The 23,600-nt window shown below is 44.4% G+C and overlaps 1 protein-coding gene across 4 annotated transcripts in view; it reads right to left on the reverse strand.

Annotated features, from left to right (window-relative positions):
• Positions 1-2,299: 2,299 nt before the first annotated feature.
• The window catches only part of CNTNAP2 (contactin associated protein 2), a 1,484,598-nt gene continuing 1,463,297 nt past the window's right edge, over positions 2,300-23,600 (reverse strand). For all 4 annotated transcript variants that reach the window (XM_036231126.1, XM_036231127.1, XM_036231129.1 and 1 more), the window contains 3 exons: positions 21,626-21,865; positions 7,228-7,308; positions 2,300-3,713 (listed from right to left, as the gene is read on the reverse strand). In XM_036231126.1, coding sequence (XP_036087019.1) covers positions 3,514-3,713; positions 7,228-7,308; positions 21,626-21,865 — 521 coding nt within the window. In that variant the 3' untranslated portion in view covers positions 2,300-3,513. The remainder of the gene's footprint in view (positions 3,714-7,227; positions 7,309-21,625; positions 21,866-23,600) is intronic.

The following is a 23,600-nucleotide window of genomic DNA, read 5'->3' on the forward strand; positions in this document are numbered from 1 at the left end:
ATAGCACAGGAGCGAGGAGGAGGAGAGGAAGAGCAAGCGGAGGGACAGGGAAGACCTGACCCTGTTGTGGGAGGAAGTAAAAGCTGCTTCTTGGCACTGCGTTTTCACATCTGGCCACTGCCGCTTTCCCCGGCAGTGCGTGCTGCACTTGGCCTGGCGGGCGTCTCTCTGCCCAGCCCTCGGCTGGCACCTGGTGGCTGCCGAACAGATGATGTTCGACAGGAGCGTGAAGGCCCCTCTTTGGCTCCTGCCAGTTCCTTCTCTGGGGCCTCTGAACTCCTGCTCCGTTTAGTAAAGGAAGCTCGTTTATCAAGTGCAGGGCAACGGGAAATTTTCCAAGAAAGGCACTCCAAAGTCTTATTCCCAGCTCCTTAATAAAAACCTCACATAAGTCTTTTTTGAGCAGTTGGTTGGAAGCCACAGGGGAAATGTTGTCTTATGTATTAAGAAGGGCCACAGAAGGGCTTAAAAATAATATAACTTCTTACCTCTGGAGAGAGCTTCCTCGAGCTCCAGGGAATGCTATTTTCAGAGCTCAGGATGCCGTTGATTTTACATTCATTCAAAGTCCCTACTCCGAGCTTCTCGAAATGTAGGTGCTTGCTTTATACGCAGAGGACGATTCCTGAACAAACAACCCTAAATCCGCCATCAGCTTTCCCTGAAACTTTAAAATGGCCCCTTGTTTTTAAAAAAGTTTTGTTTTTGCCAGTTCTTATTATGGAATGATGCTACCATGGGCCTATTTGTGCTTGATTGATAATGCATTGGAATAGAAGATGTCAAGATTTTGCGAAACATGACTGACAAAGCGAGATGAGGCACCGAGCTTCGGTCCTGATGTCATGGCTATTTGGGCCGTGTTGTCCTAAACTTTCAAGGGAGGTAGCTGGAAAAAGCTGCTTTCTTTTCTTCACATAAACAAATTACTTACCATTTAGAATATTCTGAATATGGCCTTCGTAAACGGATTTAGGGATGTTTATGAAGACAACAGTTTTCATAAAGACTTCCAGCACTCGCTTGGCACTTAGTTACTTAATACCTTATCCACCTTTTTGTGTCCTGTCTGCTGGCCAGACGGCAACCTCCGTAAGGGCAGAGACTGCCACACCTGTCTGTCCTAAAAGATGGTGAGGTGAGAGAGCTGCTGAAGCCAGCAGTCATTCCAGTGCCCGAGGTTTGAAAATTTGGTGAGAGATGTGTCGGGGTTTATTTTTCACCTTTTGTGACAAGAAAGTGGGAAGAAGAGAGAGAAGAGAAAGGGTGAGGGCATTTTAGTGTCAGGGGCTGTTTCGATTGTTTGAATTCCCTAACCTTTGGGGAAGAAAGGGAAAGTACTGAGACAAAGCATAGAGAACAAAGCTAGCGTGCACGGGAAATACAGGAAATAATCCATGTCCATCAAGCATTATTTGCTAAGTACAAAAGTAGTACCTATAAAATAGGTTTTAAAAACATTAGAAGCATTTCTATAACACAATGGTTAAATTTTGCCATTTCAAATTGACAGTCTGTGAAAGAATCCCCAGGGGTAGTCATCTTGGTTACATAAATAGCCTTTGTTTTCAATATGTCATTTGTAAATGTTACATTGTTCTGAGATTCTGTCATATTAATACTTCTCATTTTTAATGCATTTCATGGAAGAATGATCAAGACCTTTCTAAGTTAAGGGTGTTCACGACAGTGCCTGAGGTCATATTCCACAAGAAAGGGGCATTCGGATCCCCTCTCAGCCTGTTACCTTGACTGTTACCTTGGCCTCCTGTGGAACGTGCCATGTGCCTGTGCCATGGGCCACTGGCAGCTCTGGATAACATTGTCCCTACTCAAGAAATTGAGATTGTTCAACAAGTTAGGCATTATCAAGTACCTTGACAAGTATGTACATATAACCCGAACAAACTAGAATTTCCATTTTATTGAGACAGGCTATCAGAAAATTGCATCAATACCTTTTAAGCATCATCTTACCTAGGCAGGAGAAGAAAAAAGGTGATCATATTTAATTTCTTAAAACGTTGGGATCTAAAAAGACTTTTAAAAGTATTTGAGTACAAGAGCCTGAATTACAATCATCATTCTAGAAATAACTGCGTAATCTTTTAATAAATAAATGAAATTATTTTTGGATGCTTTGATAAGAGCTTTGTCCCATTGGTTCACAGACATAATCTATTACTTTTAAACAAAATTGATGCGTTATTAGTTGGAATGTTGGTCAAGGTTCCTGATTAAACTGAGGTGTGATTGACTAGACATTTCTATTTTCTGAGAAGTGACAACCAGTTACTACTTTTGGGATGAACTTGAGGTTCGAATGCATCTGCCAACGAAGATCCCTGAATCATGGCAGCGTGTCTATTTGGATGGAACAAAGTACATGGAGCAGATGACTTAAAACGTGGCAGTGTTTCCCATAGGACTCCAGAGGAAGGAAAATAATAATAGCAATCGGAACTTGGCTTTATTGTGGGTGTCCATTCAGAAGACACTGTCTGCTAGGATTCTGTCACAGGGGCTTAAAACCAGCAATTTAAAGCAAAATAAGAACAACCTAATTCACCCATTCACTAGAACGTGTCCATACTCTACCTGCAATTATAAAAGAAACAGAGCAAACAAATCGTGATGTCTGGCTCTAATTGCCCAGCGAGGTGCTTAAACATACACGTAATGTAACCCAGTATGCTGCCGGTAAAGCAGAAGAAAAATCTTTCCTAACAGCTAGTTACAGCTGATGGTTACAGATTCTGAAGAGGTCTAAGATTACATACGTGGAGCAATATGATCTTGCAGAATTCGATGAACAATAAAACCGACCGCCCAATATGAAACTACTTGCTCCGGCTCTTAAGGCTCTCTCCGTGGTGCTGATCAAGCTGTTAACCAACAGGTGCCCCTGTACTTTCTTCTTGCAACTGCTTCAGGCAGGAACTGTCAGAAAGTTGGCATCGATTGAGGTCTCTTTGCAAACTGGCAAATGACAGGTTCTCTTTGCCCCTTCCTCTCCTTCTCCAATTTGTAGGACACTAAAAGAAACATTATATGGACACGAACTAGTAACTACAATGGCCCATTAAAAGCTGACTAGATGCAAAAGGGAGAGAATGCTGGAGGCCATGTGGATGTGCAACAGCTTTTCCCAAGAAAAAAACGTCCACATTCTAAGGGCTCTTAAACATGTAGAAAACTTGCCCTGTTACCATGGGTTTTTAGAACACCTCTAAACACACACAAAATAAGACAGATATTACCTACAAATTTCAACCATTGCTGAAACTCTAAAAGCATTTTTGTATTACTTTGTTTCGATACTCAGCTATAAAGAAATATTAAAAAGTATTTTGTTTTTTTTTGTGGTAATCAGTCTCAAGAATTTTCTGTTGCTTGCCTCCCCCAGCTTGTGCTGATATTTTAAGGATGTGCTCGAGAGTGTGAAGCGGGGTGCGTCTGTCCCTCTCCCTTGCCCCTAAGGATCCCCCCATCCCATAGCCACAGAGCCACCCCTCAGATGAGCCACTCCTTTTTGCTCTCATCGATGGTCTCCGTGAAGTTGGGGTCGTTGTTCATGATGGCGGCGTCTGCGCTCTCTGCGGACTCCGCGCCCTTCGCTTCGTTGGTGTGGTAGGTGCCCTTGTGGCGGAACATGTAGCGAATGAGGAAGACCAAGGTGCAGAGAATGGTGAAAATCACCACGGCGATGACCCCTGGTGGAGGAGACAGGAGAACCAGAGGTTAAACGAACCTTCCACTTCGCCAGGGTCCCCTCAAACACTACCCTCTCCCATATACAATACAAAAGGGCAAAACGACTATAAAAACTGAGAGAACTGAAAGGAGAATCAGGCCAGTTCACAGTTATACCTGGAGATTTCGATACTCTTTTCTCAATTAATACTCAGAACAATTAAACAGAAAATCAGTAAGAATTTAGAAGACTTCAGAAACAGTACTAACTAACAAACGTGACTGAAGGAGGTACTACTAATCCTACATATCTTTCTGATAATAGGAGGAAATACTACTTGACTCATTTTATGAAGCCGATATTATTCTGACACTAAAACCAGACAAAGATATTAAAAAAGAGAGAACTATTGAGCGATATTCCTCTTCAATAAAATTTTTGCAAATCAAACCTAGCAATATGTAAAAAAGAATATATTATAATAAAATTGTGGTAATTCTAGGAATGCAAGATTGGTTTAACATTAAAAAAAAAAGCTATGTAATTTAACCACATTAGCAAATAAAGGAGAAAAACCATATGATCATTTCGACAGATGGAGAAAAAGCATATGACAAACTTCAACACCCGTCTATCATAAAGCCTCTCGGGGAACGATCACTAGAATGAAGCTATCTCAACGAGATAAAGGGGATCTACGAGAAACCTGCAGCTAATATCCTACTTCATGGTGAAAGATGAAATGCATTTCTTCTAAGTATGGAACAATGCAAAAATGTCAGCTCTCAGAACATTTATTCATAGTGTACTGAAAGTCCTAGTCAGTGAAATAAAAAAAGGAAAAGAAATAAAAAGTGTTCAGATTGGGAAGAAGTGAAATTTTTCTTTATTCTCAGAAGATGTGATTGTCTAGGCAGAAAATTCTAAGGGATGTACAAAAAATTGTCAGAACAGTAAGTTTAGCAAGGACACAGGATACAAAGTCGATATACAGAAATCAATTATATTTTTATATACTAGCAAGAAACACTTGGAAAATAAAAGTAATAGAATAATACCATTTATGATAGAACAAATTGAATATGGTTGTTCAAGACTGTGCATTGAAAACCATAAAACCTTTCTGAGAGATATTAAAGAAGACCTAGACAAATGGATGGCTACACCATGTTTAAGGTCAATATTGTTAAAATGTTCATTTATAGATCTAACACAATCCCAATGAAAATTGCAGCAAACTCTTTTTTTTTTTTTTTGTAGAAATTTATAAGCTGATTCTAAATTTTTCATGGCAATGCAAAGGACCCAGAATAGCCAAAATAATTCTGAAAAACAAATAAACTGGAGAATTCACACAACTTATTTCAAGACTTACTATAAAGATATAACAATAAAGTAAGCACGGTATCGGCTAAGGAAAGATATGTAGATCAACAAAACAAAACAGAGTCAAGGAAATAGACATATACATATATGGCCTATTGATTTTTGCCTAAAAGTACCAAGGAGATTAAATTGGGTAAAATATAGTCTTTCAACATGTGGTCTTAGATAACTAGATATTAATCTGTAAAACAATGACTTTATATCACACTATATGCAAACATTAACTCAAAGTGATTATAGATTTAATAATAAAAACTAAAGCTATAAAACACAAAACATAAAAGAAAATCCTTACGGCCTTGTGGTAGGCAGATTTTTTAGACAGTATTTAAAAAAATCACAAACTATAAAAGATGAGAAAAATTGGACTTTATCAAAGTTAATATCTCCTGCTTTACAAAAAATACCTCTAAGGAAATGAAAAGGCAAGTCACAAAGAGAAAGTATTCACAATATATATGTCTGATAAAAAACTTGTATCCAGAATATAAAAAGAACCTTTACAACTCAATAACAAGAAGTCAAACAATCCAATTAATTACAAGATGGAGAATAATTTAGACAGATACTCTACAAAAGATTTACAAGTGGCAGGATGCACATGAAAAGATGCTCACCATTACTAGCCATCAGAAAACTTCGCATTAAAACTATAATGAGATGCCACGACTCACCCACTAGAGTGACTGCGATTAAGAAGACTGACAATACCAAGTGCTGCAGATGGTGGAGCAACTTGACCTCTCGGATATTGATCATGGGAATGTAAAGTGGTTCAACCATTTTGGAAAACTGGATGGCAATTTCTCACAAGGCTAAATATCCACTTTCTGTAACACTCAGCAATTGCACTCCTTGGAATTGCCGAAGAGAAATTAAAAATTATGTTCACACAATACTTGTACAAGAGTATTCACAGCAGCTTTATTAGAAATAGCCCAAATCTGGAGACACACCGAACACCTATAGACAGGTGAGTAGATAAAACGAATGATAGTACATTCATTCAATGGAATACAATTTGGCCATAAAAAAAAAAAAATGGACTATTGATAACGTGCAACAATGTGGGTAGATCTCAAAAACATTATGTTGAGTGAAAGAAAAAAGGCACCTACAATGGGATCCGTTTATATGAGACTCTAAAAGAGGCACAGGTAACCTAGGTGAGCAGAAGCAGAGCAGAGGCCGCCTTGGTTGAGAGCGGGCCAGGGGAAAGCATGGGCTGCAGGGGGCACACGAGAGCCTTCCGTAGACAGAAATGTTCTGTGTCTTCTCTGCGGAGAGTAGTTATGGGTGTATGAGTGACGGCAGTCACTGACTTGTTACACTTAAATAAGGACATATTGTACTTCAGTAAAGTTGATCCTTGAAAAGGCAAAAATCAATGAAGATAAGGATTATACTAGAATTTTGGACAATGTGATTTAAGCAGCATTCTGAATGTATTCTGATTTTATTGTCATATACATTTCTTACAGGCATCTACTTTCTTCGTGTGGAAAAAAACCTACTGGTTAAGCCACGTCGACTGGCTGAGTTTAAAGTCCTTGATACGTTTATAGTATTAGCTATACTCAGAGAGGCAAGAAACATCTCTATGAAATAAGACAGAGGCCGGAAAAGAAGAAGGTGATGGGCAGCAGAATTATCCATAATGATCCAAGAAAGGAAGGACTATGCCGGGAGGGTCTAATTATTCTGCGGGAAGAGAAGAAAAGACTGAAATATCTTAGATACTCTAGCTTATTAGTTTTCTGAAACCAGACTGACTCTATCCTTCCCTTTTTTATGGTAAGCTATCCTGAATCATTTAGGATATGAATAAAAAGAGATCGGAGGGAAGAGAGCGATGCCCAGCTATTGCCACGGGCTACCTACTCGCATATTTAGATTCCGGCTGGCTCACCACCACCATTCTTTTTTTTACCTTTTTCTTTTTTTACAAGTCTGCATTAAAAAGCAGCCAGGTTATATTTACCACGGTTTCTCCAAATCTGTACTTCACGATCAGAAGTCATAGTTAAGTAGCAAAATGAAAGTAAAAATCCAGACAACCACTTTATTCCCTAGACTACAATTCTGTTAAAAATGGCTGCTTTCCACAGGTGAGCAGCCCCCATGCAAGCCTGCCCCGTCTCACCTACCTCCAATGATTGCCGAGTTTCTGTTGACTCCATTTCTTATGGCTTGGCCTTGTCCTGGATTATATGGAAAATCAGCGCTGGCTGCAGAGAAGGAAATGAAAGGTCAAGCCGGAGAGTCGAGGACACCATTAATCCCACATGATTTGACACTGATCTTTTCATGTAATTCTTCAACGCTTCCTGTTTTCGCAAATGAGATCCCCATTTCAGATGTGCCCGTTTTGCTACTGTTTCCCATGAGAACGGCAGCAACGTCCACCCCTGTTCCTGCCGCTTCCCTTTGCACAAGGCTCAGGTAAGGTCCATCTCTCCTTTGGAGGAACATCAGAGAATCTAAAACTACCTGAGCTGCCTGCGGCAGTTCCCGTGATAGCTTAGGAATCACAATACTCCTCCTTAAGTTAGGCTGAAATCTGCCTCCTGTCCCCTCTTATCCCATTCACAGCTGGTGGCACTGGATAAATTTAGGGTCGAGCTTTTTATAGCTTACAGCATTAGTTTAAAAAGTAATCACTTGAGTTAATATTTACATGGCTTCAATAAAACATTGTACACGTTAGGCATGGGTAAAGGGGGTAACATTTCATAAAAGCTGAGAATATTCACTGCCTAGTAAATACTCTATTTCTTTCCCTGTTATAAAAAATAAGTATCAGTTGTATTAACTTCAGATGTTTCTCAAAGATAAAGTAAATTTCAAGCACACAAAAAGCAAATAGACCCTGAAGTCTGTCTGTAAATCAGGAGAGTATCATCATCCATAGAAGCTAATCCAGCTCCAAAAATGATTCCATGTTTGCTGGACTTCTGCTTGAGAAGTTGAGGGCGGAGGTAAATCTCCCAAAGGAAGCGGCTTCTGCCACAGCGGATTGTCTTAGTCTAATGAGAGGCGTGGCTACTGGACGGTAACAACTAAATGTAAACAAAATCACAAGTAGTTATCTGGCATAGCTAACTGTGTTCACACCCGGGAGGTAGGCTTGTGTCATGACTCAGGGAGAATCTGTTTTTCTAAGGCTCACGTATTCTCGGGGCTACGGAATCCCCAGGATAAGGACAAAAAGTCGGTAGAGCCCTTTCTCCTACCTCTCCCCAGGAATCACGGGAACCAAACAGGGAGACTCCAGATTCTACCAGCACATGTTCAATCGTTTCTCTCCCAGACTTGATATACTTACTTAGGACCGGGAAAATTATCCTTTCCTAGAGGTTGCGCACTCTAAATTAGCTCGGCCACCAGTGCCGTGCGCACCCATTGATTTGACCAAAACCATAGACATGAGGAAAGGGACACATGAAAGAGAGAGCTGAGCCCCTGGCCTTTGCACATTCCCCTAAATCTTTAATTGGCGGATGTGGAGGAGACCTTTCCGTGGCATTTGCTTGTTTTCACCAGCCCGGTCCTCAGTCTAGTGAGACAGACAGGAAAACAGGCGTTGCCGACGCGAGGCACAGGGCACTGAGTCGCTTTCCTGCGCCCAGTCAGGACTTTCTGGGTAGACGGCATGGACTGGCACTCAAAATTCCAAGCTTCGGCCCAAGAATGCGGTGCCCTCGCTTTTACAGGCCGACCATGCAATATTAGACTGATTATAGAACTCCCTGCACGAATAAAACTGGCTTACATAAAAACATATCACATTTTTAGAAATCTCGGCTTTCTTCTTTAAATCTGAGTTTTCTTTTCAGAGAAGTATTATTAGTAGATGTGACAAATTCATTCATTCATTCATTCAATCTTTGTAGAGTGCATACTATATATCAGGCATCTAAGTGCTGGGGATACACAGTGAACAAAAAAAAAACAGGCAAAAAGTGTTAGTAATGAGAGCTTTCCACACTTCATCGAAGGGTCTGGTTTCTACAGTCAGAACCCTGACCTAAAGCACAGATGTGGTCTTAGTTATGACCCGATCCACCTGCAGTGAACTGTCTGAACTGTTCTGAAGATACGGCACTGCAGCTCACGCACTCAGAGGACAGGAAGACCAGGTTACTAACGCATGCGATTCCCTGACTAAGCCGTCCTTCGAAGCCTGAGAGCTGCTTTTCGAGGATGAAAACTAATACCTTCACTGCCCATCTTTGGCACAGTTTCCAGGCCTTTTCATGTTGTAATTGCCCTTCTCTGCACACTACTTAGTCCATGCCCTTCTAAAAAGTCATCAGGCTTGGGATCGGAACCCAAATCAATACTCTTCCCCATCCTGCCTTTGAGGGCCAGGAGGGGACGGACAGGTGGGCTGCGGAGGAAGTCCGGCTCTCACACACTAAGCGTGGGCAAGGCCTACGAGAGGAAGGGCTTTCTTTTAGGGGACAGGGAAGGAAAATTTGTCTTGTTTTGGACATACTGAGTTTGAGGTACCTACAGGATACCTAGGTTGGGAGACCTACTACACATTTGGCTGTCTTGAGAGGGGTCATAGTTCTCATCTCCTTTACACACACACACACACACACACACACACACACACACACACACACGAATCTCCTTTAAAATATATTTGGTGACAAATAAAAACCACAATGGTAATTTTCTTGTTATTCTATTGTGTAATATTCACAATATTACGAAACTGTTTCAGGCAACGTGGATGTAGCAAATAGCATAGCTTTTCTGCTCTAAACCCTGCTGTATGGTTTTACGTCCTTGGCCACAAAACTGAAGAAAAACCGGTATTGATATGCTTCTCCCTGGTCCCCTGGAAGTTACTGACAAAAACAGTTGTGGAAGGTGTGGACATGACCTAAGGTGACCCAAGGAGAATGACAGAGCTTGAGGAGATCGTGAAAAAAATATCCCCGGACTGCCTTGGGTACAAAATCCGAATCTCAGGCAGGGATCGGAGGCTCCCTTGAGCTGCCTTTCTCTCCCGCCTTTCCTCTCATGGAGCCACTTCTCCAACCCCACATTCTAGGCTCACGGGTTCCTGCTGCTTCGGGTTGACGCGGCTTGGCTCATCTACGTGACATCTGGTGTGAGTTTCCTCTCTTTGTCCATCGGGTCTTACCTCTCCCCTGAAACTGCCCTCGGCTACCTCAGATTACGTGTCTGCCCCTCTTTTCCATGGCGGTAATCTTAATTCTTATGTGGGGGTCATCCTCTTAGAGGCAGCAGCCATTCTTAATCACATTTGTAGTTCCAATGACAAACAGTGCAGACAAGTAGCTGGGCTCACTGGATGACTGTAATTAAAATCAGTCCATTAAGAGGTGTGCCTCCTCTGCTAATAACGAAGTCTCCCATGCAGGTGGAATTCTGAGAGCCAGCTGCCTAAATTCAACTCAACCTTTAAAGCAAGGCAGGATTCTTACTCTTCCCAACAAAAGAAATGAACATATTGACTACAGAAAGGCTACGGACGATTCCTGTGTCCACTAGTCTTTGGTTATTATCCAAGAACAATCAGCAGAAAACCCTCAGGTACGACAGAAGCCCTTATGAAATTCAAGGGCAGGTCCTGTTTTTCGCATGAGCATCCCCATTTTCGTGGCTTTACTTATACGTTAAGCCTGGCTGTCCTAATGCGCGTGAGTGCTTACTCCCCTGAGGCAAATCCATCTTACCCTGGCCAGCAGAGTGATTGCTATTTCAATAGATATGTTTGGAGTGATTCCATTGTAACTGTCCTTTCCCCTGGGTGCCAAGAGCCTCTTGGGAATGCACGTCCACTCTGCTGCTATGGGCCATGCCCGCCTTCGAGTTCGCTAGGCGAGCAGAGCAATTTTAGTGGAGCACCAGGGACCCTATATTTTGGGAAAGGCTGTGGGGACCAAAACAGACTTTGGATATGAACAGTCTCAAGGCCAGACGTGCATCAAACAGGCACAGACTGTATACTCCATGCACTTGTCTTCCGGGTCCTCAGAGGATGCTACGTGGTGGCGACCACCGAAGCGTGGCGTCAGTGCAGCTCTGGTCCCCCGTCTCCTAGAAGCGTGGGTGTTTCTGCATCTCTCCCTCGCACTCATCCTTCTTGTCTGTCTGGTTGTCTCCGGTTACAGTGACAGACTGTACTTCCTTTGTGCCACCCAGAGAGCCGCTCTCTGCTGCTCCCCCACCCTGCGGCAGGAATGTGGGTGGCCGAGTCTGCTCCCAGGAACACGCTCACGAACGGCCTGGTTGAGGCACTGTCCCCTTCCCGCTCAGAGAAGGCCAATGGATCATATGCCCCCAACGTGTTCAGACACGGGTCGCGTTCACACTCGGACACGCGGACATTCTTCCGGTCCCTGTCTCTGTTTTCCACGTGAGGAGCATCTTCCTCCATCTTCAGGTTGAAAAAAAAGGGAAGTAACAACACACACACACACTTCGTGAGGACAGGCCTGGGGGAAGTCACTCCGCTCCCATGTGAGCCTTTGGGGTGGGCACAGTCATCCCCTCGGGAAACCAAGAACTCATCTGGGGTGCACGACCAGTAAGTGGTGGAGCCGGGGTTTGAACCAGGAAACTGGCTCCAGAAACCACTTGTGAAACAACTAAGCTGAGCTGTCTCTGATGAGAAGGGACTGGTCTACACTGGATCGATCAAATTGTCAACATCATCGCATGGTCTTAAGACGACATCTGAGCCCAGTCGTTTCTCTGTGGTCGGTGAGCTGTCTGCAGATGCCAGCGATTAATCTAACGGCTCTGGCTGCACTTGTTGGGCTTCAAAAGCTCAGCATGAAGAGACGTTTTATCGGACAAAGGACAACTCCGCGAGGGGACAGTATCAGCGGAACCACATGGCAAACTAAGACCTGAAGCATCACTGCAGAAGGATGAAAACCCAAGAGGCCCGGAACCACATACGAACCCTCCTGGGCTCAGCCAGAGTGGGGGTGAAGTGGGGGTGGTTATCACCATCACAGAAACACATGCGAGACCATGAATAGTGCCAACTGTGCTTTAAAACGTTACTGTCAGGATGTAATTTTTGATTGCATTTACAGAATGTATAAAATTAATAGACCTTTCAAGGCAGGTGCTTAAGTACAAAAAACTGGTTTAAAAGACAGTTTTAAGAACAGAATATTAAAAGAGATTTGAATTCTTTAGCCTCACATTTCTTGCTTATCCTACTGAACAGGTAGGGAGAAGATGGAAAAATAAATAATTTATTTTTAATACAGAAGATAAATGAGGTACTTGTTATTATTTATTATGCTTCAAATATGTAAAACTGTAGACTTGAGGCTCAGAAACCAATTACAAATAAAACACACATTTAAATGCATATAAAAATAAATTGAGATGATCTAACAACCCCACCCCCACCCCCCCAGAATAAAAGGCACTAAAAGCTTTAGGTTGTCATACATCAGGGACAAAAAAATTAGATAGTAGCTGACATCTCCTAGAGAAAATATCGCCATGGAAACTACTTGAGCTTCAGCATCTTAAGTGATAATTTGAGACATTCCAACAAAACTGCTGTTATTAATTGTAATTTAATCAAAATTGCAATATTACTTTTTGCAGTGGGGGCTCGGCTAAATGGTGTATGTCTGCCTTTATTCATCCCGGCTTCTTTGTTCTATTTCACTTTATTTTCTCCCTTCAAATCTGAGCTCTGTCACAGAAAATTATTTTTTTCAGATATTGACTAATATTTTAGAGACAGATATGAAAACAAATGGTTGTTGACAGAGAAGCTGTAGACGTGAGGGGGCGCTGTTTCGTTTTCGAGGGAAGGGCGTGCTGCTGCCGGTCACACTTTCCGGAGGGAGAGGGTTCTGGAGGCCAGCAGGTCTTCGTCCAGGGACCAAGCCTGCGTGGACCTCTGTGAGCCTCAATCTCACATTTGTGCCAATACCTTTCACCTCAGCTTCTACAGAGAGAGAGTCAGCTGGAATTTCTGACTTCAGATGAGAAAGAGATTATGAATCTTTCGCTTTTGACTTGGGAGGTGAAACAAGCCTTACATTTCTGGCTTCTTAAAAGGGAGGGCAAGGGGCAACTGCTTGCATGAGTGTCTGAGATCCAGTGATCGAAGATATTATTTAGGTGAAAAGAAACAATGAAGGGACTTATCATCTGCTATAAGTCTTGATTATTCAAATAATGCCAACTCTTATTCAAAAGGACTGAATGAGCAAATGATTTTATTAGATTCCCTCCTCCCATGGCTTTTTTAAAAGCCAACTTCTAAACTGTCTCAATTGCCTTTCAGAAAAAAGACGTACTGACACTCCCGGACGAGGCTGGCACTAGTCTTGGCTGAGTAGGTATAAATAGGCATTTTAACAGGAAACGGCTCATTACTGATAGAAGCTCAGACTCTGTATTCTATAAAATAAACACTGAGGTAAGTCATGTGGTACCCATTTCCACGTGAGACAGAGATGTCATATTTCTCAGGGGGGCGAACTGTTATCTTCTTCCATGTTAGTGATAATTGTTTGAGTCAGTTGTCGGAGCTATTGTTAGGTAACGTCATGGGCACTCGTGGCCACAGACCGTGAGCTGGCTTTCCGTCCTACAGCCTCCCTGCTATACAGGGGTCTCGGCTTGTTGGCAGCGCCGTGTTAGCAAGAACTGGCTGTCTGCCCGATCGTGGAAACAGCCTGTTTCTGAGGACAAGGTGGCTGAGAAAACAATGATAGGAAGAAGACAGAAGCAACCAAACACAGTGAATAAGCCCCGAATGCCTTTTAGAGACATTCCCAGACACATTTCAGCTCTTCTCCGAGACAGTGGGTCGGAACCGGCAGCGTTCGTTAGGTGACCGTCTGGAGAAGGCCTTGGAGCTGTTGCCTTCACACTTCTGCAGAAGATACCTCCAGCAGGCACGTGCAAGTGTCAGCAAGGGCTTTGGACTTCCAGAATTTATGGCTTGGGAGCTCAGTGAAAATAATCTTTTTATCACCCAAAACATAGTCAAAAGGTGAGTTTCATCATTTGTAAGAATAGCGAGACACGTTTCATCATTTGAGGACGCAGACGAGGATGAAGGGACTTCTTTTATTCCGCTCTGTGAATTTTTAGTAAATTCAAAGGCCATCATTGGCCTCCCTTGGAAACGGCGGAATATCACTGATTTGCTTTTGACATCGTTGTGTGTCTTTCGAGGTAGTACAGTGAATAATAAAATGAATGTGGAAAAACACTTAGTCTTCCGCTATCACCTCTAGATCTCAGTCCGCAGAGAACGTCTTCAGGTGTGGGTGATGAATGTGCTCGTGTCAGTACTCACATGGCCGCGGCTTTGATGGGCGTCTGCGCCGTGACCGCTGTTTCGTCAAAACGTAAAACGGACCCTTTTCATTCCTAAGTGCTTGGAAAGCAGTCCACAGACGAGGAGGGTTTCTGAGAACACAGTGGACACGTTCAGGTCACGGCCGCCGACCGCCTGCCGCTCCGCCGTGAGGTCGGTCGAAGGGGCCAGCGCGGGACGAGCGAGCCCAAAGTGCTTTTAAATTTTAATTCCGCATGAATTTTAAGTCTCCTATCAATGCCCAGTTGGGCTCTCGCTTTTGAAATACTCCTTTCGGCTGTAGGAGCACAGGTAAAATTTATCATTCCCATCCCAAGACACTGTCTCGTCTTCCTAGAAGGCTGACAGCAGAAAACTGAAACTACGACAAGCCCCACGGATGTCAAAAACAAATCTCTTGAACTGCTCCCTTCCCGAATTAACCTCAGATCTCAAAAGACAAGCATCGCTGCTTGTGGAATGGCGACGGGTCATCCAAGAGGACCTTGTGAAACAGATTCTCCCGCAAACAAACTCGTCCTGGGTGCTGGCCCACATGGCCATCGAGAGGCTGCAATAAAGTTCCGGCATGAGCCACGTGGCTCTGTACAGCTCGTCTCATTCACGTTGACTGAGTGTGAACAAATACTTCATTGGCTCCTGCTGTTTTGGATGCAGTTTATTTCATATATATATATATACACATATGTAAATAAAAATTATATATACATATGTGTATATAATGTATATATACACGCACACACATGTATGTGTGTGTATACATATACGTATATGCATATACACATATACATATAAAGAAAGTGGATGCAAAGGGAAGGCGTGTTCAGCAGCAGGTATGTATGCAGTCCCTACCCCAGACTTCTGCCTCAGGGACCAGTCGCAGCCAGCGTGGAGCTAGCCACCTCGTCGGCCACTCAGATGTTTGCTGAGGGAATGAAAGCATTTATTTCCTCTGAGTCACCTTTTCCTTATCTTTAAAATGTGGCTAATATGCGATATCGCATAGGGCCATTGTCAGGATAAAAGGACACCAAGCTCTGACAGCATTTCAGCAATTAAAGTCATCAGCAATTTTAAACTATTGTTATTTGTCTTCACGCTTTCCATTTTTTTAAACGTTAAAATCCCCAAGTACATTCTTAAAAACCACTGTTAGCTTTATATAAGAGGGAAATTTCAGAGCAGTTCATCTTGTTTTCTGTGTTTAAAATAACTGCATCCTACATTCACATGGATTTTTATGTACATTTACATTTTAACAGAAAATTGATTTTATTCTGCCCTCCCCCCAATAAGCCTTCCAGAGTTATTTTTAGGCAGAAACTCAATAGAACCAATAATCTACCTGGTCTTTCGACATTTCTGAATGGTCTGTGTAGAGCTTGGGGGGTCAGCCAAAGATCGCTCTAATGAGTGAGACAACTGGTCACCTGTTTGCTACTGGTGTTTACACAGAGACTTTCCTCGGAGGAGCAGATGGCCTTGGGTCAGAACATCATCTGGATAATGGTTCTTCAACCTTAGAAATCACAGGCGAGGACACGCGGCCCAGATTGGCCAGCAGAAGTGGAACCGGCATTTATTTCTGGCAGGACTTCCCTTGGGAGAACTCACACCCGGGGATTCCGGCAATAGTCCTTCTGATAAGCCAGCTAAGAGAAAGAAGCTGAATCTGGAGGGTGTCGTGATCTCCCGAGCGGCCCCAAGTGACACACAAGAATATTAAACAATGCGGCGCCGGAGGAAGAGCTAGCGCGGGGTCTCGATGGAGGCAGGGGCAGGCTCATCTGTAAACAACACTAAGTTCAAATCTTCATTTTCGTGAGTTTCTCATAACGTTTCTGCTGCATGAGAAAGCGGCGAAAACGAGCCCTGTGCCTCGCTGGAATCACTGGTTCTGCCCACAGCAGAGAAGTCACCATAGCAACACAGACGCCTGTGTTACCTGCACTGCCCTGGCCTCACGTGACAGAGACAACGGCTGAGAGGCCCCGCGTGTCACTGACCGAGGGGGCGGGACCTCCAAGGACCACGCCAGGCAGGGTGGGTGGCGCGTGGCCAGGGGCCTGGCAGAGAGCTCTACCCTACCTGGTGCTCGGAGTCTACCGTAAGGGACGAAGGGAAGGAAAGGCAGAAAGGGAGGTAGAGGGGAGTTGGGACTGAAGGAGAAGCCCACCCGGGAGGAACGAGGACCGCAGGAGTTGTCCCAAAGCGGAATGTTTTGTGACCCTTTCGATTTTTTTTCACAGCAGAGCTTCTGAGAGTTAAATCATTCCGGTTGGGAAAGAACAGAAGCTCTGAGCGAAGGCAGCCCCTGGCCACGGCCAGGCACGTGGAGTGACCGCAGAGCGGCACGAGGGACAGCAGCGTGGTGTGCGGGCTGAGCGGGGCCGAAAGGGACTGCGACCCCACCGCCCTTCGCTTTTAGCCCCGTGAGTGAGGCCGGCTCTCCCACCGTCTCCGCCACGGCCCCCGCTGCTCTGCAAGACACAGGCCTGCCATCTGCTCTTTCGTGACGACTCAAAGCAGCCTCCAAAAATTTTCAGGCCCTGTACACAGAAGTCTCGTTAAAGGCACTCCCGCCAAGACTCTACGTCTGGAGTGTGCGGTCCTGGAGGTGGGTCAGCGTGAGGGTTCTGGGGGCTGAGCTCCGACTCGTCAGCCTCCTTCACGTTCCTCCACGAGGGAAGGCCGGATGAGCGGAGGATGAGACGTGCACACCCCCGGCGATGCAAGTGAGAGAACTCAACATTCAAACCTCGAAGCTAAAGGACGGCGGGGATAAGTTTAAAGAAGTCAAGTCAAAGCAAGTGGAAAAAGAAAACAGAAAAGATGATAGAGCTAATAAATAAATCCAGAGCCTGTTCTTTGAAAAAAATGTAATCAAGAAGAAAACCTATGATATAAAAATTATGGCAAAGGAAATTTCTAGAGAAGGGAAATTAAATTATAGCATTAATTTTGCTCAACTTTACGGAAAATGAATTTGAAGACCTAGATTAAATGCATGGATTTCTAGAAAACTATAAACCTAAATTACCACAGCTGAGACTCCAATTAAACCAGTTACCATGAAAAGAATTGAAGACCTATGCCCACAAAAGAACAAAAAAACCCACATAGCAGGTCCCAGTAGTTTTGAGGTGAAACCTACCGAACTCACAGGGTACAAGGAACGCTCCAGGGCTATTTATGTCCCCGACACTCATGGAGTGGTCAGAGAACTGGCGGCATCAGCGTCACCTGGGAGCCCATTAGAAATGAAGACTCCCCAATCTTGCCTCAACTCCGCCCTACTGAATCTGTGTCTGTTAATCTCCCCAGGTGTTCTATGCGCACGGGAGTTATTCCACTGGTCAGAGAGCCAGGGAGAGGTCCGGCATGGTACGACTGGGCACCATAAGGCAAGGTTTCAGCGGGGCTGAGCTCCTGTCTGGAGGCCCCGAGAAAAACGCGCTCCTAGGTTTCTTCCTGTTGTCGGCAGAACTTGGCCTTTTGGTTGTAGGACTGCATTCGCCCCTCCCTTTCTGGTCAGTCCTAGAGGCCTCTCACGTTCCTTGCCGTGAGGCCTCTTCTACTTCCTTTTTATGAAGCTGGCTTAAATTTAAAATCACATGGGACAGGCAAATGTTGCAAGGACAGGAACATGTTGACGGAAGAGACTAAGAGGGACATGAGCTTGAGGAGGCGCCGGGTGCGATGATGAGGCGCGAGCATCACCGCGGCTCGCTGCTGCCTCGCGGAGAAGCAGACCGGCCGGCTCGGGAGGGGAGGGCGGGTCACGCGGACTGGACCGGAACGGACGGGTCCGGACACGAGCAAGGGAGGAACAGCGGTGACTCCTGAGCAGCGGTGCTGGGACAACCGGCTGCCAGCCAGAAAAAGGAAGCGAGCTCCCTGCCTTACTCCTTCCACCCAATTAAATATGTACAATTTACAAACGAAACACAATCGTGAGAAAAAGATGTGGGAAATTAAACAAAAAAAACACTGCTCAATGGAGAAGGCATGATGCAGAACTAAAACGCTGTAAAACATTTTATGTTTCACTATGTAAAATTAAAAAAATTTTATATGGAAAATCTCAATTAATTAAATATAAAAAAAGATCAAACTAGGAAAACATTCAAATGTAGTAAAATAGTAGTCTACTTAACATGAAAAGAATTCTTATAAGTCAAGTAGCAACTGACCAACAAACAAATAGGAAAAGAGATAAATAGATGTAAATATATAAAGAAGTATTTGGTCAAAGAATACACACAGGCAGTTTATGGAAAAATAAACGCACGTGACTTATAAACATATATGAAGATAATTAATCTCACTCATAATTAGAGAAATCTAAATTAAAATGATACAATTTCACTTTTTTCAAATAAAATATAGCAGATTTAAAAGAATATTATGATGTACTCTGTTGGTGAAGGCCTGGGGAAAAAGACGCATCTCATTGGGTTACAGGTGCTATGTCATTGGAGGGTGACATGCAGTAGCTATGGAAATGAAAAACACAGCCTTGACTCAACAAAACCACGTGAACAAAGCTGTTCGTTACGGAAACAAAAGAAGGGAACAGCTTCATGGCTGTTAGATCAAAAATTGGTAACATTATATGTGACTAATATTATATGTGACTTGAGCTACATGAATGTGCTTGGTGCTTTTGCAGAAGAGCAGAATGTGGATCATTTGCAGTAAAAGCACGTATTAGAAAAGGGGGACAGTAATTGTTCTTTGCACTTTGAATAAATGTGCACTGTGTCGGTCACTGAGGAGGACGCAGGAGATAGAAGAGAATAAAAAGATCAGGTATCAGAGATTAAACCCATTAATTATGCAATCTTAGCATAAGGATAAGAGATCTGCTCAGAAATAATTAAGACATAATTATAAGAGCTGGGAAGATTATTTTAAGTGCTTGCAGGTGGTAAAGAAAACCAACTACCAGCTTGTCATTATGAAGGAAACTGAATAAATATATGCAGTTTTTAAATGTTCATCACATTCGCAACTCTTGTACACATGAAGATATAAAAATATTTTATCTTCAGATGGTGGAAAGGAAATTTGAAATACAGACAAGAAATCACGTCATTACAAGTCACGGTGATAGAGGTGGGTGGTGCCTTCAGCAATCGAACTAGCTACTCCCAGAGTCGCACGCTGTGGCGAATGAAGCCTCAGTTCTCGGTCGCAGGAGCTGGGCAGACAGTACATTCTGGATCTACCCTGAGGGATCCTGAGTCCCATAATCACCTAGCTCCCAATTTACTTGGGAGAAGGCCCTGTTCCTAAGAGCGCTGGTTTTTCGGTAGCTCTGCAAATCTGAGTGAGTGCACTGGACATGTTTGGTTTTGGGGTCCTCCTGGATTCCTTGGAGCTGGGCAGGAGGAGAGGAGGCGTGTTAACTGCTTTCTACTCCCCTTAGTGCTTCTAGATTTTCCATGTCCTGCCCACTTCCCTCTCACGGGCTGTGAGAATTCCTGGCCGAGAGCCTGTGGGCATCGGATGCAGATTAGCTTCAGAGTGGGAGCCAGGTGACTCAAGGTCACAGTGGAGACTGAGTTCAAGGGCCCCACCTCTCAGAGGCCAGTTCTTTGGGGCCTTTCTGGGGCGTGGTGCATTCATGGAGGTACACGCCTTATCACATACTGTGCAACCCGTGCTGAGAACACCACCTGGACTCACTAGTCCTGTAAAAAAGTAACTAGTTAAAATCTTTATAACCAGAAGCTTCCTTAGGAAATGAAATCTTATATCTTAAAATGTCTTGTCTACCTTAAAGGTACTTTAAAACCCCAAGGCTTGATATGAATGCCTCGGAAAACAGCTTTATGTACGGTTTAGAGTTGGTTCTTAGTGTAGAAATTTATGGCATCGGACTCTTGGATGTATTTTTCCTGGTGTTTGTTTTGTTTTTATATTTAACAGAATGTGCACGGCCATCTGTAGCTGTCTTTCTGCTCACAAATCCTTGCCATTCTGAGGAAATAAGTTCCCTGAATTTGACAAAGAGAAAGAACAGAGTCCCTAATTCTGAGAGGCGAATCACAGCAATTTTCTGCTGCCCTGCGACCTTCAAACAAGCCAGAGCTCAGGGCTGGGTTTGCTTCTCCTACCTTGCAACTACTGTTCTAAAAATATTCCCAGCGAAGTGCTTTAGAAACGGCCTGTACCTCTTATCGACGGGGGAAAACGAAGGCGGAAAAAACAGTGGCCAGATGTTTGTAATAGAACAGAACTGGTTTATATCAAATCAACATAATTTCGTCCATCATTTCCCCCTGTTAAAAAATGCCCTCCCGGGGCCCCACTGGGAACTGTGTCCATGATGGTCCCGTTACACCGCCCAGTGTTTTCCAAACTCCAGGCGCGTGGGAACCACCTTCACATTTTTTGCCATATCCGTGTAAAGACTATTATTTACTTATTTTCACTAAATTGGTTCAAGTTCTTATTTAAATAAGTGTATTGATAAAACTTCATGACCCCACTGAGCACTTCTGTCGCCTGCCAAGACTCTCATCAGAAGCCTGCTCTTTCTTTATTAAAGGGTGAGTGACAGGGGTGACCGAGGTGTGAAGCGCATGCCGAGCCAAACGGAGGCTTTCTCTTCGCCAAGACCAGAAGCACTGAAGGAAGAGGGAATAACTTCGCATCGTGACGTAATGCCATGCGGGAGTGGGGTTAAATCCCCTGACCCTGCACGCCTAAACGCACGCACCTCTTAAAAACCTGGAAGGCTGCGGGCTAACCGTGTAAATACGGCCTCAGGAGATGGATCTCTGTGTGCTGTAGGTAAATCTTTTCTCCTGATCTTAGAATGCGGACTATGGGGCTACACGTCGGTGGGAGACCCAGAGGCAAAGCGAGGGCCCGATGTGGTCAGATCATCCGACGGTCACGTCGCACACATCGTCGGGCACCTCCTGGTTTCACTCATATGAAGACAGTTCCCACGTTCCTGGCCTTCGGCTCACACTTAATCTGGCACTGAGCAAAAATGGGGTGCTAACTTCTGAGCACCTGACAGGTGCCCAGCGCGGCGCTCTGAGCTCTTGTGCCCCAAAGTCCCTTCCCTCTTAATTCTCCACTTACATTACCAATGAGACGGTTATTAACCCATTTAACAGATGAGGAAACCGACGCTTAAGGAAATAAAGCGATCTGGCCACGACTGCTCCGGCCTTTACCTGAATCCAGGTGGTCCAAGTGCCAGGGGTCGGTGGCCGACGACATGGGCGAGAGCGTGAGCGGGGAGGCCCCGCAGTTGGACTCCACCAGCTGGCCCTGGATGTGCACGTGTGCAGAGGCGTTGGTCTGCCGCAGGGCCGCCTTGAGCGGGGCGAGCTGGTTGAACTGGACCCTGGAGAGGCACCCCGTGAATCCCGGGGTGTTGTACTTGTGAATCTCTTGGTCTATCTTCCCTGTTTCTAAGAGAAAAAGAGAGAGAGAAAGTGAAAATCTTACCCCACTTACTCCATGCCAGCTGTAAAATACACTTGTCTTTGAATGCTTCAAGTTAAGATGCTGTTTTTTTTTTTTTTTTTCAGATGAAATATTAATGACTTGATAAGATACAGGGCTGGAGATGTCACTTTAAAAGACTCTTCTGTGTTACTAGAGAACCTGGTGGGGGCAGGAGAATAAGACTGTATTTGTTAAAATAAAACACATTCGTAACTACCTTCCTGATACTCATGATATTGTTGAAACTAGCAACACTCACCCAGTTCTGACTGATTTTTCTCCTCTTTTCTGGTGCTTCGGAGACCCTCTTTACATGTACTGAACAAGGCCCTCTGCTAAGCCCTCCTGAGAAATTATGGCTTCATATTTTCTTCTTGAGGATTCTTTATTTAAAAAAGAAAAAAAAAGAAGTTCCCATAACCTGTAACTGGGCAATTCCTTTTTCGGAATCCAATGCCCTCGGAAATCTGAGGTTTACCAGCCTTTCTGATGGACGTTTTGGAAGTCAAGACACTTTCCTGAATCAAGCAGAAACATACGCCTGCCCCTTGCCCCTCCCACCCCCTTCCCAATCTGTGAGCTCAACATCTCCCTAAACTAACATCCAGATCAGGGATGAGTCCCAGGAGAGGCAATCCCAACATAATGTTTCTATCAGCGTAACCGCACATTGTCACCCAGTAAAAACAGTAAAAGGGACTGTGTCTCTGACCCTCAGCCTCCAGATACAAAGCTGAGGATGGGAGACAGTTACCCTTCCACCGGAACTGTGAAAAACAAACACTGGAAAGCGGAAGGCTACCTGCTTCTTTAAAAAGTTGAACTCGGAGCAGGCGGGGCTCCTCGCTGGGGAGTGAACGCAGGTGAAGTAATCGTGTATAAAAATTTACTCCCCGTTAATGAAAGAATAAATCAGTAGAGAAGGGAGCAGGCCCTGGGGGCACAGAAGTGGATGTGTTCGTATTCGCTGCAGTAACGAATCGGTTCGATGCCCGACCTATACCAGTTCCCCGCGCGTTTCGGTCACCAGAAGAGACGTTGACGATAGGGATGATGAAGAAGGGGGATTCAGGGCCTTAGACAAGAACATAAAGACATTTTAATGAATGAGCCTCCATATTTGTCTCCTGCAGTCGATTTCAGTCTGACTTTGAGCTACAGTATGTGTCACTAAGATGAGAAAGTAGAACACACTTGTGACCCTGGACGAAAAACCCAGTCGGGACTTATCCTGAGGGTCCCTTTGATGACCAAGAGGCGCTGGCCCCAGGGACACCTGCGCTGGCTTGTCCCCCCTTCCTCTCTTGCTTTCTCAGCAGTGATCACAGGCCGCTCGAGGATTCGTTCTTTGTCTCCTTGTCTAACATCTGAGTTCCTTGTTCTAGGTCCATCAACGTGCCTTCCACACAAACAGCTGAGATTTTGGGCTTCCTTCCCTTCTCTCCAGCAATCTGCCTTCCCCTGAGACATCTTCAGACCACAGAGGCTCACGGTGACTGTTCCCAGGGTGGGCAGGCAGACTCCAGCTTCTCGCTTTCCCAAAGTCCTATCTGGTTTCACCTCTGGTCGTGGTACCAGATTGAATGGTTTCTTGGTGGCAGGAAACTGGGAACATCCTCATCTTCATCTGCTGCTTCTACTCCATGAACGGAGAGTTCTTTCTAGCCTGTCCTGCCTTGGAGTCGGTCTCCAGAAAAA

The sequence above is a fragment of the Rousettus aegyptiacus genome, unplaced genomic scaffold (genome assembly GCF_014176215.1).
Source record: "Rousettus aegyptiacus isolate mRouAeg1 unplaced genomic scaffold, mRouAeg1.p scaffold_m13_p_13, whole genome shotgun sequence".
Taxonomy (NCBI): Eukaryota; Metazoa; Chordata; class Mammalia; order Chiroptera; family Pteropodidae; genus Rousettus; species Rousettus aegyptiacus.